This window comes from Oncorhynchus tshawytscha, linkage group LG07 (genome assembly GCF_018296145.1).
Source record: "Oncorhynchus tshawytscha isolate Ot180627B linkage group LG07, Otsh_v2.0, whole genome shotgun sequence".
Classification (NCBI taxonomy): Eukaryota; Metazoa; Chordata; class Actinopteri; order Salmoniformes; family Salmonidae; genus Oncorhynchus; species Oncorhynchus tshawytscha.
This window is the reverse complement of record NC_056435.1, coordinates 45632981-45651145: the sequence shown is the minus strand read 5'-3', so window position 1 is coordinate 45651145 and position 18165 is coordinate 45632981. Positions and strand designations below refer to the sequence as shown.

Sequence of the window (18165 nt, the reverse complement as noted above, 5' to 3'; positions counted from 1 at the left end):
TGAGGGAGCTCTAGCCGGGGCAGCTCTAGCAGGGCAGAAATTGTATGAACTGACTTGTTGGAAAGGTGGCATCCTTTGACGGTGCCACGTTGAAAGTCACTGAGCTCTTCAGTAAGGCCATTCTACTACCAATGTTTGTCAATGGAGATTGCATGGCTGTGTACTCGATTTTATACACCAACTGGTGAGACTGAAATAGCCGAATCCACTCATTTGAAGTAGTGTCCATACTTTTGTATATATAGTGTAGCTTGACAAACCCCATGAATCCCATCGGTAGAGCAGGTCCACTTCTCCACCTGACACTAGTTTTCTCCTTGCATGACTTGTGCAGACTCAGTAGAACAACCTATCTAAATCTATGGGCACAACACTTCTGTCTTAACCTCCTCTCCTATGCCCAGGTCCCAACAAATTTGAAGAGGCACAGGCCTACATCCAGACCAAGTTTGAGGACCTGAACAAGAAGAAGGACACCAAGGAGATCTACAGCCACTTCACCCAAGCCACCGACACCAAGAACGTTCAGTTTGTCTTCGACGCCGTCACCGACGTCATCATCAAGAACAACCTGAAGGACTGTGGTCTCTTCTAGAGCGAAGCCTGAGGAAGAGTCAAGGTGAGCTGCTACACATAGAATAGAGCACACACATTTTACAAACACATGCTCATGGACTACACACTCACACACACGGATATATATGTGTTCGTAAATGTACAGAAACCACCACTTAATGTTCTTTGAATGCAACTTAAAGGTGAATCTTGCATAAATTAACCTCTCCCTTTCTCAGTCTTCCCTCAGATTACTTGAACAGCTCTGATGACCAGAAGGAAGGATGGGGAAGACAGACTGCACTGGCCAACCACGATTTCTGCTTTTATCTGCTTTTTTTAAAGACACCTAAGAGACTGAGAACTCGGAGAGCCTTGCAGAATTTCAACGATTGCTGATCCAGTTGCTCATAATTGTTAACTCTTTCAGCTAAGACCTTGAATCAAACATTTATTGTCTTTTTTGTTTTGTTTTTCTTTGTTTATTTTCAATTATTCGAGGAGAAAATGGAAAAGTTTTTATTAAATGCTTTCATGTTACTTTACAAAATCTAATGTGCAAATTCCATTAAACTTTTAATCACATAAGGCATATTTTTTTAAAGAAGCACAGGCATGAATAGAGAATATGAATCGAAAAGGGAGTGCTTTTTAAAATAATGTTTACATATGTTCCTCATTCATAGCTGAACCGCATATTGTTCATGCATGACACAAGATATATTAGCTCTGTAATCTGCACAGAATATTTTAACATTCCTTTTAGAAAATCGAAATAAAAAAATATAGAAAAGTAAAAACGAAAAAAATCTTCACAACCAGGGGAAAGAATAGCAAAAATTCTAACTGATATTTAAAATGTGTACTTAACATTGTTGTTTTTTTTAAGTACCATTTACATATCTTTTGCAGTATGTTTGTGCCTACACTTCAGTTTACAACTGATTCTTAGATATACTTTTTCAGTACTGTTTGACCGACTGTATGCATACATTTTTCTTCCATTTTCGTCAAACCATCTTAAGGATAAATAGTTCATAAGGAAAGACAAAATCTAATTGAGAGAGAGGTTAGGGTTTGTGGTCAATTTTTAAATGCTTTAAAAGTCCTTATGATTATTTAATTTAAATAAAAATAGCACCTGACACACTTGCTTGTGTTTTCCTACACATTGTTTAATTCATTTTTTTGGACAAGTTGTTCATATAATACTACAAATATAGTTTTATTCCACCAAACCAGATCATTAAAGGCATGTCAGAACTATTGGTGTAATACAACCAAAATAAATCCTTATCCCACAATGGAGAAAAAAGCAGCCGAAAGGAAGAGAGACTAAACAACTTTTATTGTTATTGCTGAGCAGAGCTACATGAGTGCACACAGTAATCTCTTGTGGAGCGGTCTACACAAACATAACGGAGAATCTGTCGGGACTGAACGTGATGCATAGGATAATGAGCAGCAATAGTTCCGGTGTTTGGGTTTTCCGTCACTGGTTATTTGGACAAATCATGATTTTGCAGGTGTTAGCATATTTTGGGAGGGGGGGGGGGGGTTTGGCCCGTAACTTATAAAGAGAGAGGGTGGAGCTCATTGTTCCGCACCTCGTTCTAGCAATTCTTGAACTTCACATTGACCTGTAATTGAAATCAAAATTACGCTAAAATGCCTGACTGCAAACATATGAATCCTCTTCAGGCAGGACCAGATGGTGTAAACAGCAGATAGATTACTGCAGGTCGTTGATGGTGGACGTCCCCTACAGCCAACGCTGTTATCCTGTGGTAGAGTTGAACAGTTAACAGCAGCCTGAAACTAACCAAAAACATGTTTTAGATTTACTTCACATTTAGGCCTGAAAACATTGGATGAATTATTATATTTTCATTAATTTTAGAAGATTATTTGTTTCATATGAATATTAAAGCACCGCTTTTTCCTGGATCTTGTGCCTTCCCAACAAATCTCTGAGAGAACAGAATTGATAGGTTACATCTCTATCAAGCCTGTGCCTTATGCTGAGACTGTACTGTAACCCATTATAGAGTTTTCCAAAGCAATGAACCATCAGCTTGTCTTGTATGCTGACTTTAGACAGACCGAGGGTGCCATCTAGTGAGGCCTAGGAGAAACACTTTCAAAAGTAAGCCCATGCTGTTCCACATTCTTAGTAGGATCAGAGAGGAAGAGGTGAAGTGAGAGGATTTACTCTGCCCAAAATCTCTCTGTGTGAGAAACCCTTTTTCGTATGGAGGTCTATGTGAGTATGTCGAATCAATTGAGGCTTATTTGATTGAATAGAAGTTTTGTAATGTTTAGTCTGTTACAAATGTACTGATATACAGTGGGGCAAAAAAAGTATTTAGTCAGCCACCAATTGTGCAAGTTCTCCCACTTAAAAAGATGAGAGAGACCTTTAATTTTCATCATAGTTACACTTCAACTATGACAGACAAAATGAGAAAAAAAATCCAGAAAATCACATTGTAGGATTTTTTATGAATTTATTTGCAAATTATGGTGGAAAATAAGTATTTGGTCAATAACAAATGTTTATCTCTTATATACCCTTTGTTGGCAAAGACAGAGGTCAAACGTTTTCTGTAAGTCTTCAAGGTTTTCACACACTGTTGCTGGTATTTTGGCCCATTCCTCCATGCAGATCTCCTCTAGAGCAGTGACGTTTTGGGGCTGTTGCTGGGCAACACGGACTTTCAACTCCCTCCAACGATTTTCTATGGGCTTGAGATCTGGAGACTGGCTAGGCCACTCCGACCTTGAAATGCTTGTTACGAAGCCACTCCTTCATTGCCCGGGCGGTGTGTTTGGGATCATTGTCATGCTGAAAGACCCAGCCACGTTTCATCTTCAATGCCCTTGCTGATGGAAGGAGTGGTTTTCACTCAAAATCTCACGATACATGGCCCCATTCATTCTTTCCTTTACACGGATCAGTTGTCCTGGTCCCTTTGCAGAAAAACAGCACCAAAGCATGATGTTTCCACCCCCATGCTTCACAATAGGTATGGTGTTCTTTGGATGCAACTCAGCATTCTTTGTCCTCCAAACACAATGAGTTGAGTTTAACAAAAAGTTATATTTTGGTTTCATCTGACCATATGACATTCTCCCAATCTTCTTCTGGATCATCCAAATGCTCTCTAGCAAACTTCAAACGGACCTGGACATGTACTGGCTTAAGCATCGGGATGTCTGGCACTGCAGGATTTGAGGCTCTGGCGGCATAGTGTGTTAATGATGGTAGGCTTTGTTACTTTGGGTCCCAGCTCTCTCCAGGTTATTCACTAGGTCCCCCCGTGTGGTTCTGGGATTTTTGCTCACCGTTCTTGTGATCATTTTGACCCCACGGGGTGAGATCTTGCGTGGAGCCCCAGATCGAGGGAGATTATCAGTGGTCTTGTATGTCTTCCATTTCCTAATAATTGCTCCCACAGTTGATTTCTTCAAACCAAGCAGCTTACCTATTGCAGATTCGGTCTTCCCAGCCTGGTGCAGGTCTACAATTTTGTTTCTGGTGTCCTTTGACAGCTCTTTGGTCTTGGCCATAGTGGAGTTTGAAGTGTGACTGTTTGAGGTTGTGGACAGGTGTCTTTTATACTGATAACAAGTTCAAACAGGTGCCATTAATACCGGTAACGAGTGGAGGACAGAGGAGCCTCTTAAAGAAGAAGTTACAGGTCTGTGAGAGCCAGAAATCTTGCTTGTTTATAGGTGACCAAATACTTATTTTCCACCATAATTTGCAAATAAATTCATAAAAAATCCTACAATGTGAAATTCTGGATTTTTTTCTCATTTTGTCTGTCATAGTTGACGTGTACCTATGATGAAAATTACAGGCCTCTCTCATCTTTTTAAGTGGGAGAACTTGCACAATTGGTGGCTGACTAAATACTTTTTTGCCCCACTGTAAGTGGATGCACATGGCATTCTGGCAACTTTGAGAAAAACTACTTAGTTGTGCCTGTTGTTCACACGCGTATCTGCCCTCTTATTGGCTAGAATGGTCTCACCTGATCTCACTTGCCTTCAATCATTAAGGACATTTCCATTGTTAGAGCGGTCACTTGGCTATCTTGTCAATATAATAGATAATCTTTGGTTGGATGCAATTGGAAACCATCGACCCAAATGTACCTGGTCATTCTCTATGGCTCCATTTTGACTCCCTTCTGTGCTCAGTTTGTTCATATCTTCCATGCTCAGATAACATAATACACAGTAATGTGTGAGTTAGTGGTAAACGTTGCTTTTTAACAAGTATGTCTTATAATTCACAACTTGGTTCTCTAATGGCACTTACGTCGGTCTCCTTTGATGGACATTCAGGCACAACTTTTGGTCCCTAACCATAGGTATTAACATAATATACTTATTATGGACTGTTACAATACCCAAACCCCTGCCGAAAACCTTGATGCTTCCATGGGAGAGCAGATCTTGTGAACTCTACATTGAGGAGGGACAGCAGAGAGATGATAGTCTATGGGTCTCCTATTGTAAAAGGTTTTCCTTCACATACAGCTCTGTGTTACAGTGGTGTGTACCATGTCTCCACAGGGCTGATCTTACTGTAGCAGTAGGAACACTGTTGGTCCAGGGGACTACATAGATGTAGGCCACAGCCTCCGTGTGATGCTGCCATCTGACACAGAGAGTGTGATCTCAAACATGGTGTGGTCATTGAACCCATCCATCACATAGGAGAACACATTCCTGGAGAACAGACTCATCCCAGTCATCAGAAAATGGTCCACTGCAGCATCTGTGATGAATGCGATCATACATGCTCAGATATGCAAACAAATAATATACTTTAGATTAACAAAAAATCTTAAACTGATTTAGCCTGAGAGTGTGCTGGGGAATGTTGGTGTAAACAGTAAACTCCATACACAGGGGCATCATGCAATCCAAAAATATGAGTGGGCACAAAGTATGTGAGTGGCTGGAGGGTTGTCTGGATGGGGAGAAATTTTCCATTTTTCAAACACATGAAACAGATTTCCTGCAATCTAGAGAAATGACCATTGTGCTGAATTTTTTTTCTTTTTTTTCTGCATATTTAAGCACACCTCTTGAGATGTCTATCCACCAGACTGTTTTTTGTTTTTAAAGAAATGAATAATTCTTCTTTGCAACTCTACTATAATCTGGGTAAAGGTTTGAAAGGAATGTGAGTCTTATTCAATGCATTTAGTTATTGCTTGCTTTTCTAAAGTCTACCAGACTTGCCAGCAGGTATGCCAGCTAAGATAATTAGACAAGCTAGCTACTCTAACTTGACTGATACCCTGAAATGGCTTCTTGGTATCTAGTTATGAGGCTGGGAGACTGGGAACTTATCTGGGCTTCATAAAATTGCTAAGTGACTAGAAGCATTACAGAGAGAGAAAAAACAAACAAAAAAATATATGTAATACATTTTTTCAAGACAAATCTGAAGGGGGGATGTGCCCCTGTGACACATATGGACATGACGATTCTGTAGTTACACACGCACACTGTGTACCGTTAGTGATGGTGGTTTAGAAAGTTGTTGTCTGCATCAGTGCAGCTGAGTGAGTGCATGGGGAGCAGTGTAGACACTGGGTCACACAATGTAGCATTATCATTTACATTCTGGCAGGAGAGGAGAAAATGAATACACAGTAGATTTCACAGTTTACATCCAAAACTACATTATCATCAGAACAGCTGATAACTTAGATCTGGAGGCGGCCCTGGCCCACAGTGTTCTATTGGTCAGAACCTGGAACACTCCGCTACAGCCAGCGTCACGGTCAATATACTGGACACCAATGAGTTCCCACCTTTCTACTCCCCCTAAGTATTTGTTTAAGTAACACGACTTCACTGGGCACTAGACTTAGCCAAATAACCCTTATGTTTCTTATGGATATTGATGATAGATTACATTAGGTCATGTCTATGTCCAGGAGTTTTCCACATTATGTGACCATGACTTTAACCACTACAACTTGGGTCCATAGTTTTTTCCTGATTAGGTTACATGGTCTGAAGAAACTTGGATGAAATCATGTGTGGATTGCAGGGCCTAAAATCCTGACTCAGGGGGAGGCAGCGTAGAGAGGACACGGGTCTATAATGTTAGAGTAATGGTGGTCATTAGGACAAGACAAGCATCATACAGTCTGACCTCCTTCACTACAGATGAATGACCACCCAGAGTCTGTATGGTCTACTTCATACAGTCTGATCTCCTTCACTACAGATGAATGACCACCCAGAGTCTGTATGGTCTACATCATACCCACCATCATTATCCCTGTCAGACCACAACCTAATTATCAATGATGATCTGTGTTATTGGACAAAGGTTGGGGATAATTGGGACCTATGGTCTTAGCTGAATTACTTTAGAACTGCTTTGAATCAGTGGACAGCTCCAGGTAAACCTGATAATGACACAATGCATAACATTTGATGTTCTATGACTATTAGTGTGTATTGTTGTGCTTTTAAAATATGTTGTGTCTTGATAAATCAAGTGAATCTTCCTGCCAGGTGAACAACACTCTAGACTACGCCAATAACTTCCAGTATGAGGCCACCATCTTGGCTACATACACAGGCACCCCTCCTCTCGCATGTTCCCTGGGTGTCTTGTACACAGTACTCCATCATCTATGTGGAAGGTTACATCAAGGTCACATGATGGCAGTGATGTAACCCAGTCCTTTCATCTGTATCCAGCCCAGGTGCTGGTGACTGTGACCCCACTCAATAAGTTTGACCCAGGGTTTCTGACTGTGTTTCAGTGTCTCAGAGGGCACCAGGCCTGGTATGGCAGTGGGGATGGTGGGGGCCAGAGACAGACTGGCCCTTTGACATAATCCACTACTCCATCACTTCAGGAGAGGCCATGTTCACTATGGACCCTGAGGGAGGTGAGGCTACAGCTGAGCACACATGGACCATCACCTAAGATTCTTAGGTTCCATAGAAACAGTCCAACAGTTAACATCCATCCATATGTTGCATGTTCCAACCTGTAGAGTGACCTATTCTCTCTCTCCAGGGGAGCTGTATCTGGGTGGAGAGCTGGACTTTGAGCAGCAACAGGTGTATGTAGTGGGGGTTCAGGCTGAGGACGATGACCAGGGTGTGGACCGTACCAACGACAAGTGGAGTTGATGAATGGGCAAAGAGCTAATGCACCCTTGTACATGTATCTAGTACAGTATAACCGAATACATCCTTTCAGACATGTATCTATACAGTATAATACCATAGCTTAAATATGGTACCATCCTCTGATAGGACAAGAGACAGGAAGAGAGACAGATTTAAGTGAAAATGTCAGTTAAACATGGAGAACGTAATTTAGGATTCAGCTCTTTCTGTTTTTCAAAGCATCGAGGATATTATAAAACATTGATTTTCATGACATAATATCGAAGAGATAAAAATCTGACAATTCTCATCTTGAAAGTTAGATCTTTCACAAAACTATAGAGTACATCAGGGTTGGTGAGGTTAGTGCTGACAGTGGCTATAATATCCTCGGGTCCTTGGTTTTCAAAGATTCTGGGAAACTAGTGTCACGTTCGGACCTTAGTTCCTTTGTTTTGTCTTTGTTTAGTATGGTCAGGGCGTGAGTTGGGTGGGTTGTCTGTTAGTTTTTCTATATTTTCTATTTCTGTGTTTGGCCTGATATGGTTCTCAATCAGAGGCAGCTGTTTATCGTTGTCCTTGATTGAGAACCATATTTAGGTAGCCTGTTTTCCATTGTGTTTTGTGGGTGGTTATTTTCAGTCTTTGTGTGTCTGCACCAGACAGAACTGTTTCAGTTGTTTCTTTGTTGTTTTTGTTGTTCAGTTTTGATTATTATTAAATAAGATGAACACTAACCACGCTGTGCTTTGGTCCTCTCCTTCTTCCACCCAAGACAACCGTTACAACTAGACAGAAGAGATTTTGGTTAGACACACTTTCTACAACTTCTACATCTGACGAACTCAAAATTGTATCATAAACCCTAGAAATGAAACCTCTTAAGACTGGGCGGCCGCTAGCCTAGCGGTTAGAGCGTTGGGCCAGTCATCAAAAGGTTGCTGGTTCAAATTCCTAAGCCGACAAGGTGAAAGGCACTTAACCCTAATTGCTCCTGTAAGTCGCTCTGGCTAAGAGCTTCTGCTAAATGATGTAAATGTACATATAAATGGGAGTGATAGGGCTCCCGAGTGGAGCAGAGGTCTAAGGCACTGCATCTCAGTGCTTGAGGCGTCACTACAGGCATCCTGGTTTGATCCCAGGCTGTATCACAACCGGCCATGATTGTGAGTACCATAGGGAGGCGCACAATTGTCCCAGCGTCATCTGGGTTTGACCGGGGTAGGCCGTCATTGTAAATAAGAATTTGTTCTTAACTGACTTGCCTAGTTAAATAAAGGTTAAAAAAAGTATAGATAAGCATTCAGAAGGCAAGGTCTTGATCTTGATCCTGACTGTTCCGGTGTAGTTAGCCCCTTGTCTGTCTCTCACAATCATAGACAGCATCAACTTCTGTTCAACAACATCACATGAGGAGGAAATCATTTTGATAAAACAAACGTTTAAAACCTGCCATTATACGTAAAGATCAACCATGTCACTCCCTCACCCTTGGTCCTCTGCGGTAGTTAAAGGGTTTGATAGAGATGATGTGGAACGGTTCTTTGGAGTTGGTTAGGACTGATAGAAAACTGCAGCACAAACACACAAACCGGAAAAGGTATTAACACTCACTGTCTAAACCTGTACTAAAGGGAAGGGAAAGGGGATACCTAGTCAGTTACACAACTGAATGCATTCATTCAAATAGGACTATGTATTGGTACAGTAATACAGTTGTGTGTATATTACAGAGAGTGTGTCATTGCGGACTGGGCCGGAGGCCAGGACAGTGTAGAGAGTCACAGGAACAGGTTCTCTGGGACATGAACCTCAACTGTACACAAACACTCATCAGACCATCAATAAATTACAATGTCCCTCTTAACAATACATTAACCTTATAACCTTGTAATAACATTGTAATAAACATGTGATAGCCATGTAAACACGGTGTATAATGTATGTGTAGTGATTGAGGTGAGGGTGTGTTACCAGGCAGCTGGAAAAGAGGTTCACACTGTGACGTGTTCTCATCCAACACACTGATATGGAAGGTCTGGTCTACATGGCCTGATGCAGTGACCAGGCCCAGACAAACACTCACCCTGCTGTCCTTCTCATAGTCCAGAGAACCGTTCAACACTATCTATACGTACACAATATTAGTCACAAAATATTTCTCTTCACTAATGTCTCATTTGTTCATGTGGAAAACAGGGGTTAGGGTTAAGCAGGGGTGTGGATTAGAGGCTAGGGTTAAAGTTAGGGTTGAAGAGACATGATATTTGACTAAATTGTCTGTTCCGACCTGGACATTGAAGATACCAGAGACGTTAATAGGGTTGACGATGGGCGTCTCAAACACTGTTAACTCTGGGGTGAAAAGAGAGGATGTTGACTGTAGGGAGAACTGGAGCTCTGCAGCAGAAACTCTACCACCACACTCCTGGAGGGGGTACTTTTCTGACACAGACACAGAGGCAGGGAGGTCTATGAACCCTAGAGGGAGCCACAGCACAGTGACCACTGCTCTGAATACTAAACAGAACATTTAGAGCTTGTGTCGACAATACAGCATGAGGTTATTGCACAGAACAGAAATACATAGGGCAGGGCTACTGATATATTATACTGGCATATTATATGTGTGATTTTAGAACGTGAGGAGGAAAAAGAGTAACATACTCTTCTTGTTCACCTGGGATGAGTGTTATGGCTTGTGGTGCGGTGGCAGGAGTGGACTGGCTATCTGGCATTTCTGGCAAATGTCAGATGGACTGGACCCTTTTTGGCCCAGGGAGCCTGTCTAACTTGGGAGGAGGATTTGCTAATTTGGTTAAAGGGGGGACACGGAAAAAATGGGCCGGTGTCAGGGCCTCGAGAAAAAATGGGCCAGTGTGGGGGCATCATGGGAAAAAAATTGCCAGTGTTGGAGAAATGCCAGGGCCGATTTCTGTTCCAAATCCGCCCCTGTGTGGTGGGGGTGGTGGTTGTGGTGGTTGTGAGTGTGATCGTTGTTAGGAGCAAAATGCTAAATATCTGATTACTCTCTAATATCTCTGGATAAATGTGAAGACTAAAATAGTTATTTCGAAGTGCCATGTGATTCAGGTATAAAATGTTGCAGGCAAATCTATACAATTATTTTCAGTGTGCATATTTTTTGCTGTCAATCCAGCATAATTTCTACCGTGCTCAAAATAACTAAAATCTGACTTCAGCGAGTTCAAGACAACTGATAACTCAGGAAAAAACTAGATCTGACTGGGAAATATGTTTAGAACCGTCATCCAACAAGCATTTCGCTACACTCGCAATAACATCTGCTAACCATGTGTATGTGACCAATACAATTTTATTTAATTTGATTTGATTTAAATGAGGCTGAATGAACTGTTTCGCTGCCAGACAAGGCTCCGCTGATAGCCAGGTGTAGCACTGGTAAGGTGTTGGGACTGCTGTTGGGACAGTTTTATGTAAGCCCTAACAGTTTGTGGGCACCGTTTATCATTGTTATAGTGCAATTAATGTATTGTTTAGTGTTGAGCCCCCCCACAAAAATGTGTTTGCCCCACCAAGATTTACATGCTAAAATCGTGTGTGCCTTTCCAAATCATGTCCAATCCATTGAATTTACCTCAGGTGGACTCCAATCAAATTGTAGAAACATCTCAAGGATGATCAATAGAAACAGGATGCACCTGAGCTCAATTTTGAGTCTCATAGCAAAGGGTCTGAATACAAATGTAAATAAGTTATTTCCGTTTTTTATTTTTAATACATTTGCAAAAATGTCTAAAAACCAGTTTGCTTTGTTATTATGGGTTTTGATGAAAAAAATATATTTAATCTATTTTAGAATAACGCTGTAATGTAACAAAATGTGAAAAATAGTCAAGGGGTCTGAATACTTTCCGAATGCACTATACTCCACCTCAGATATACAGTACATGACCACATCAACTCTGCCTGGTCTTGCCACATGTATGATCCTAAAATCAATATTAACTGATAACATGTTCTATTATCTAACAATCACATTAACAGGAAAGAGATTGGGAACATGAAAACTGCATATTAATTTATGTATACTGTATATATAATCCATTAGAAAGAAAGGCCTGGATGTTCCTAAAAATGAATTCACATTTCGATTGGTCATAAATACAGTAATGGCCACAAACCCATTCAAAAGAAGTGGAACAGTGTAATTACTTAGGCCTAATGCATTTAAAGAAAACAGCCATAATTGATCCAAAATGTAGATGCAGTGGCATTTACAGCTGCTATTACGCACATAAAAACATTTATAATTGAAGTGTGCAGTTGTTAATGGACATTTTTTTCAGAGACATTAAATGATGATGATGGACCCTTTTATAGAAAGCAGTGGCCCTTTTCATAACACATCCAAAAGACCCTAAAAGCATCTTGTGAATTACTTAATTAAAACATGGCACATCATTATAAAATCAGCCCCATGGACATTACAAGATGTCATTGAGGTGGCTGGGGCTGGTTTTAGTACATTAGAATAAGCATTAGAGGACGGAATTGTCAGGCATCTGGAGAACTAGGTTATACATTGGATTTTGCACCATATGAAAAAATATGTGTGGACTAAATGTGTTGAACTACTCACTTCCAGAAAAACCTTCACACGGACATGAATAACAATACATGACAAAATGGTGCAAATGGGTGACGACCCATTGACTGTAGGTGATTATCACCTGCTCAGTGGCTTTCAGCATATATCTCACTAGATGGCGACAAATGTGTCCCTATACATTTCTATCCCTGTGGCAGCCCTCGTGCTTTAATTTTCAAACATTTAATTAATCTGTAATTTCAATCATTTCAGTCATGTTTGTTTGCAATATACTTAAAGCACTTAGCTATGTGTTTAATGTACTTAGACCATAGATTACATTCCGTTGGATCCTCCACAACATATAGGCCAGATTTGACATTTCTTTTAGGGCTGATTTAATTTTTACCAGCGAATTGTGTTCCATTTGCTTTAATACCGTAAAAGCACAATGCAGCCTCACATACTTTAAAGATTGAGCAGTTTCCCATTTGGGATTGCTGGTTCCACAGGGGTCTTCCAGAGAATAATCGTCGTGACAAATTGAACTCGTGACCTCAGAGATGCCCGAAGAATTTCTCAACCTATATTTATAGTAGGGGTAAAATAAAAAAACGGCATGTTTAGTACAAAAACATGACACAAATATTTATACACATCTGTCATTGATAAAAACATTGTTGTTTTAGTAAATGCATAGGCTCCATTTTTATGACAAAGTATTTTTTTAAATATCGTAAACATAGTTCCACTTTGACATTATGGGGTAGTGTGTGTAGAACAGTGACACAAAGTCCATTTAAATTAAATTTAGGCCACTGATGACAAGCGCATGATGTGTGAATGTCTAGATAGAAGATTATGATACAGATGTGTGTAGCAAAGAGGTGGCGACTAGCTAGCTATTCGCTTGATCAGATTTCAAACTCTGATTGGCTGCTTCACTGCTTCAGAGATGCGACGCTCTATAACTGGCTGGAGAGCGCACGCTGGAGAAAACGAAACAGATAAAATCACTACAACTTCACCGTGCGCCTTCAGTCACGAGGATTCATACCAACAGCTGTGCGCAAAATTCACTTTATGGGAAGACATCAACCCTTTAGGGATTAATGTCAAACTGGATTCAACGTGCCATATCAAATGTGAGTATCAACAGACTAGTTATACAATTCTGAAGGAGTTTGCTCTTACTATACTTCTAGACTAAAACGTACAGAAATTAACCTCCTCTTTTTTCTATTTTAGGAGTTAATTGTCACGGTGATGCTGAAATAAATCAAATGGTAAGTATTTTTCTCTTCTGTAACCCAAGCATAGATTATCATGCAGTAGTGGACAATGGCATTTTAATTGTTTTATGCACAGTCTTATCAAATTGACATTATTCTGTGCGTAAAACTACAATGAATTAGATAAACTACAGGCCTGCCACATTTTAAATTAAATAGGCGCAATGAATTTATAAACGCTAAATTAACTGTCAATTCCTGAAATTATGGCGTTATACACCAGCATACGGGGACAACATCTGCTGGGCAACGCTCTGTCCACAGACGACGTTGTCCCGCATAATGACTATAGATCCCCATGCCCAAATGCCTCTGCTGAGTGGTGCTATCCGCTGCAGGCTATGCCATGTGTCGGGTAAACAAAGAAATAGCAGTTTGTAAATGTGTTCTAAATTTAGGAGGCATATGGTTGTTGAATTTGCTGGATATGATTTAAATGTTCTCAGTATGGAAAGGGCTCCATCATCATTTCCTTCCTAGTTGTATTTAACTTTACTCTTGAAAGTAGATATGGTGTTTAATCACTTTGTCCTTTTTGGACACATGTTTTTGCATCCCTGCAGGAAGTTTATTATACTATAGCTAAATTATAATGGTTCATCTAAGTCAGACTTTTATAGGCAGTGGTGTGTCTTTATGAGAGTACCACACAACCTGTGTGGTGGCTGCGGACTCCAGTTCCTGTTGCATCTAATAGTGTTGTCATGAGAGCAAACAGAGGCTGAAGGTCTTGGCACATTAACCTGTGTCTCAGAGGGCTTCAGGTCTCTCCTCCTCTGGTCTGCTAAACATTTCTCACCTCATTGTCAGATCACCCCCCCCCCATAAAGGGCTTGAAGGTGAAGGTCACATGCCATCATGACAATTGTAATGCCATTTGGTACTGTCAAATGGTATTATCACTGACATGAAAAAGAGTTAATGGATCCTCTCAATGTTTTATTTTGAACTAACAGTTACAATCTCTTCCAGGGCCACATGATTTACTCTTCGATCCCACTTTTTTAAATATCAGTGTGTGTGTGTTTTGTTGTGTAGCCCACCTTTTTCCTTCAGAGGTAATGTTGTGTAGCCCACCTTTTTCCTTCAGAGGTAATGTTGTGTAGCCCACCTTTTTCCTTCAGAGGTAATGTTGTGTAGCCCACCTTTTTCCTTCAGAGGTAATGTTGTGTAGCACACCTTTTTCATTCAGAGGTAATGTTGTGTAGCCCACCTTTTTCCTTCAGAGGTAATGTTGTGTAGCCCACCTTTTTCATTCAGAGGTAATGTTGTGTAGCACACCTTTTTCCTTCAGAGGTAATGTTGTGTAGCCCACCTTTTTCCTTCAGAGGTAATGTTGTGTAGCCCACCTTTTTCCTTCAGAGGTAATGTTGTGTAGCCCACCTTTTTCCTTCAGAGGTAATGTTGTGTGGTTCACACACTTATGCTCGGTCAACCCTGTTTGATTTTGAGTGTAAGCCGACGCTGCTCACTGGTTGGTTTGGACAAATCAGAGTGGGTCCCTGTGAATCAGAGGGAGAGGAAATTAGAGCATATGGTCTTTAGTATGTCACAGCTGACTTTCATATGCAGGCACACAGCACTCTTAAAGAGACACACACCATTATACCTACATCCTGTGCCTTGAACTACATCAGAGAAACCTCAATCCCCCTGCAGATCCCCCTACAGAAAAGTAGCCATAATTTCCACAAGACTTCAGCCTTTATATTGCAGTGTTAGGAAGAAGGGAGACTTGTTTAATATTGTTAAAATAAAACCTCAAATACATTATGGTGTGGGCGGGTGATGGTTGTGTTACACACATTTAGGCACAGGTGTGGTGAAGTAAATGAACGTACAGTAGGTGTGGTGGGAGGTAACTTTGATATTACATTTGGTGTGGGTGGATCTATATGAAAACTGCTCAAGTGTGGTGTGATACAGCAGGACAGGTAGGGCATGTTTTATTGTGGCTGTGTGTTGCTGTGAAAGTTCAACATTAGAGAAGACGTGTAGCTCTTTCATACAGTTGAAACGATGCAGCAGTCACCCAATCAGCAAGTCTGAGCCTGTCCGACAGAGCCGGTCTCTATTAGAGTCATCAACAAATGCAGTGTGCTTATTAGAAAGAGTTCACCAGACTTCATAAAGAATGTTCAGTCTATCAAACATCTGCTGCAGGCTGGACATTATTTACAACATGCATTATATCATTTTGTATTCACCGGCTTAATAAAAAATATTTGCAACAACAAAAGAATAGCACTCAACCACTAACTTTGTTTTCTTTAAGTGAACATAGTAATGTGTCATAGTGTGTGTGTACCAGCCTGTGTCTGACTCTGTGTACTCTCTGTCCCTCCCAGCTGTGTCTGCGCGACTCTGGAGGCTGCCTGCGGGACCAGATGCACTACATGATGAGGTCCCTGCAGGACCTGAAGCACTTTAGAAGGACCTGCCCTGCTGCTGCCCCTGCAATCACCCCTGCCCACCGCTCTGCAGTGGCACGAGCCTGCTATCAGAGGGCACTTCAGCTGGAGCGCCGTACCCGTCTGCGCATCTCTGACGCTAGTACGGCCAGCACCTATGACTCAGCCTGCTGTCTGGCCAGTCCTCTGGAGGAGGAGGATGCAGGCAGCCGGCTGGGTCTGGGCCTTGGCCTGGGTCTGACCTCCCCCAGTAGTGAGAAAAGTCTGGAGTTTGACTCTGGCTACTCTGAGGCTTCCTGGCAGAACGAGGGCGTGGTGCTCAGGAGGACCAGGAATGTACGGGTGTCCTCCTCTGCCTGCCTCCGCACCAACCTGGCCCCCAGTGGCCGGGTCCGACCCAAATCCACATCAGACGCATCCCTGGAGAGTTGGACCTCATTCGAGGCCAATGACCCTGAGGACTGGACCACATCGCTGCTGACGCGGGGACGGAACAGACAACCTCTGGTACTGGGGGACAACAGCTTTGCTGACCTCATACAGAACTGGATGGACCTACCGGACTTCCCCGAACCAGCAGAACTGAAGCCCAGCTCTGGGTGCAGACTGGCTCGAGGCTTCTTGGTCAACATGAGGCGGAAAATAGCTGGCATGTCAAAGAGTGTAGAGGAGAGGGTGAGAATGAGGTCCTCAGATTCTTCTTCTCGTGTGAGTCGGACAGCTATGGCCCCCAAACGACTCTCCTGCCCCCTAGGGGTGCAGGCCCCTGCCCTGCGCCAGTCCCCCTTCTTCCACCAGTCCCACTCTGGCCTTCATGATCTAGACACAGACTTCTATCAATTCACTGCCCTCATGCAGACTGGCAGCAGACAGCCTATTATCTGTAATGACATCATTGGCTACATCTGACTCCAGGTCAGCCACTAACAGACTCTCATTCTGAACAATAGACAATGTTTCACAATATTTTTTAAAATGGTATCGCTATGTTCTGACTATAAGCTGCCAAAAATAAAACATTGTATTATTTGAAATTGGAAATATTTGTTGTGTCATTAGCTATGTTTCCATGAACTTTTCCATCGTTTTTTTTCATAGAAAATACATTGCCTTCAGAAAGTATTCATATCCCTTTGACTTACAAAGGATGAAATTGCTGTTATTTTTTAGCCATCTACAGACAATACCCCATAAAGACAAAGTGAAAACATGTATTTACATTTTTGTGCAATTTACTGAAAATGAAATGCAGAAATATCTAATTTACATAAGTATTCACAACCCTGAGTCAATAATTTGTTGAAGCACCTTTGGCAGTGATTACAGCTGTGAGTTTTTCTGGGTAAGTCTCTAAGTCACCTGGATTGTGCAACATTTGCCCAAATATTCATTTTAAGCTCTGTCAAATTGGTTGTTGATCATCGCTAGACAACCATTTTCAGGTCTTGCCATACATGTTTCAAGTATATTTAAGTAAAACTTTTAACTCGGCCACTCAGGAACAGTCACTGTCTTCTTGGTAAGCAGCTCCAGTGTAGACTTGGCCTTGTGTTTAAGGTTATCCTGCTGGAAGGTGAATCCTCTCCCGCAACGGAGTTAGGAAGGACGCCTGTATCTTTGTGGTGACTGGGTGTAATACACCATCCCAAGTGTAATTAATAACTTCACTATGCTCAAAATATTCAATGTCTTTTTTTTTTCTTTTTTTTTACCCATCTACCAATAGGTGCCCTTCTTTGCGAGGCATTGGAAACCCCCCATGGTCTTTGTGGTTGAACGTGTGTTTGAAATCACTGCTCGACTGGGGGACTTTACAGATGTGTATGTGTGGGGTACAGAAATGAGGTAGTCATTCAAAAATCATTTTAAACACTGTTATTGCACACAGAGTCAATGCAACTTATAATGTAACTGTAACAGTATAACTTCCATCCCTCTCCTCGTCCCAGGGACCCTCTGCACACAGACTACATTCACCTTCAAAGCATCGTTACCCATCGCTCCACAAAAGCCGCGGCCCTTGCAGAGCAAGGGGACCAACTACTTCAAGGTCTCAGAGCGAGTGACGTCACTATTAGCGCGCACCACGCTAACTAGCTAGCCGTTTCACATCCTTGTTTTCATCACTGAAAAATATAAATGGTTGAGTTGGATATAGTTGAAAAGCTTACAA

At 41.5% G+C, this 18165-nt stretch overlaps 2 protein-coding genes across 2 annotated transcripts in view; both read left to right on the top strand.

Annotated features, from left to right (window-relative positions):
* Window positions 1-1724, top strand: part of LOC112254637 (guanine nucleotide-binding protein G(i) subunit alpha-2) — an 85976-nt gene extending 84252 nt beyond the window's left edge. The window contains exons 8-9 of the mRNA XM_024427362.2: window positions 405-619; window positions 795-1724. Of these exons, the coding sequence (XP_024283130.1) occupies window positions 405-595 (191 nt within the window). The 3' untranslated portion in view covers window positions 596-619; window positions 795-1724. The remainder of the gene's footprint in view (window positions 1-404; window positions 620-794) is intronic.
* An 11547-nt stretch (window positions 1725-13271) lies between these two features.
* LOC112254636 (PAK4-inhibitor inka1) lies at window positions 13272-17033 on the top strand. The gene is made up of 3 exons (XM_024427361.2): window positions 13272-13434; window positions 13538-13575; window positions 15930-17033. The coding sequence occupies exons 2-3, from the start codon at window positions 13573-13575 to the stop codon at window positions 16899-16901; spliced, it is 975 nt and encodes a 324-aa protein (XP_024283129.1). The 5' UTR covers window positions 13272-13434; window positions 13538-13572; the 3' UTR covers window positions 16902-17033.
* Window positions 17034-18165: the final 1132 nt, after the last annotated feature.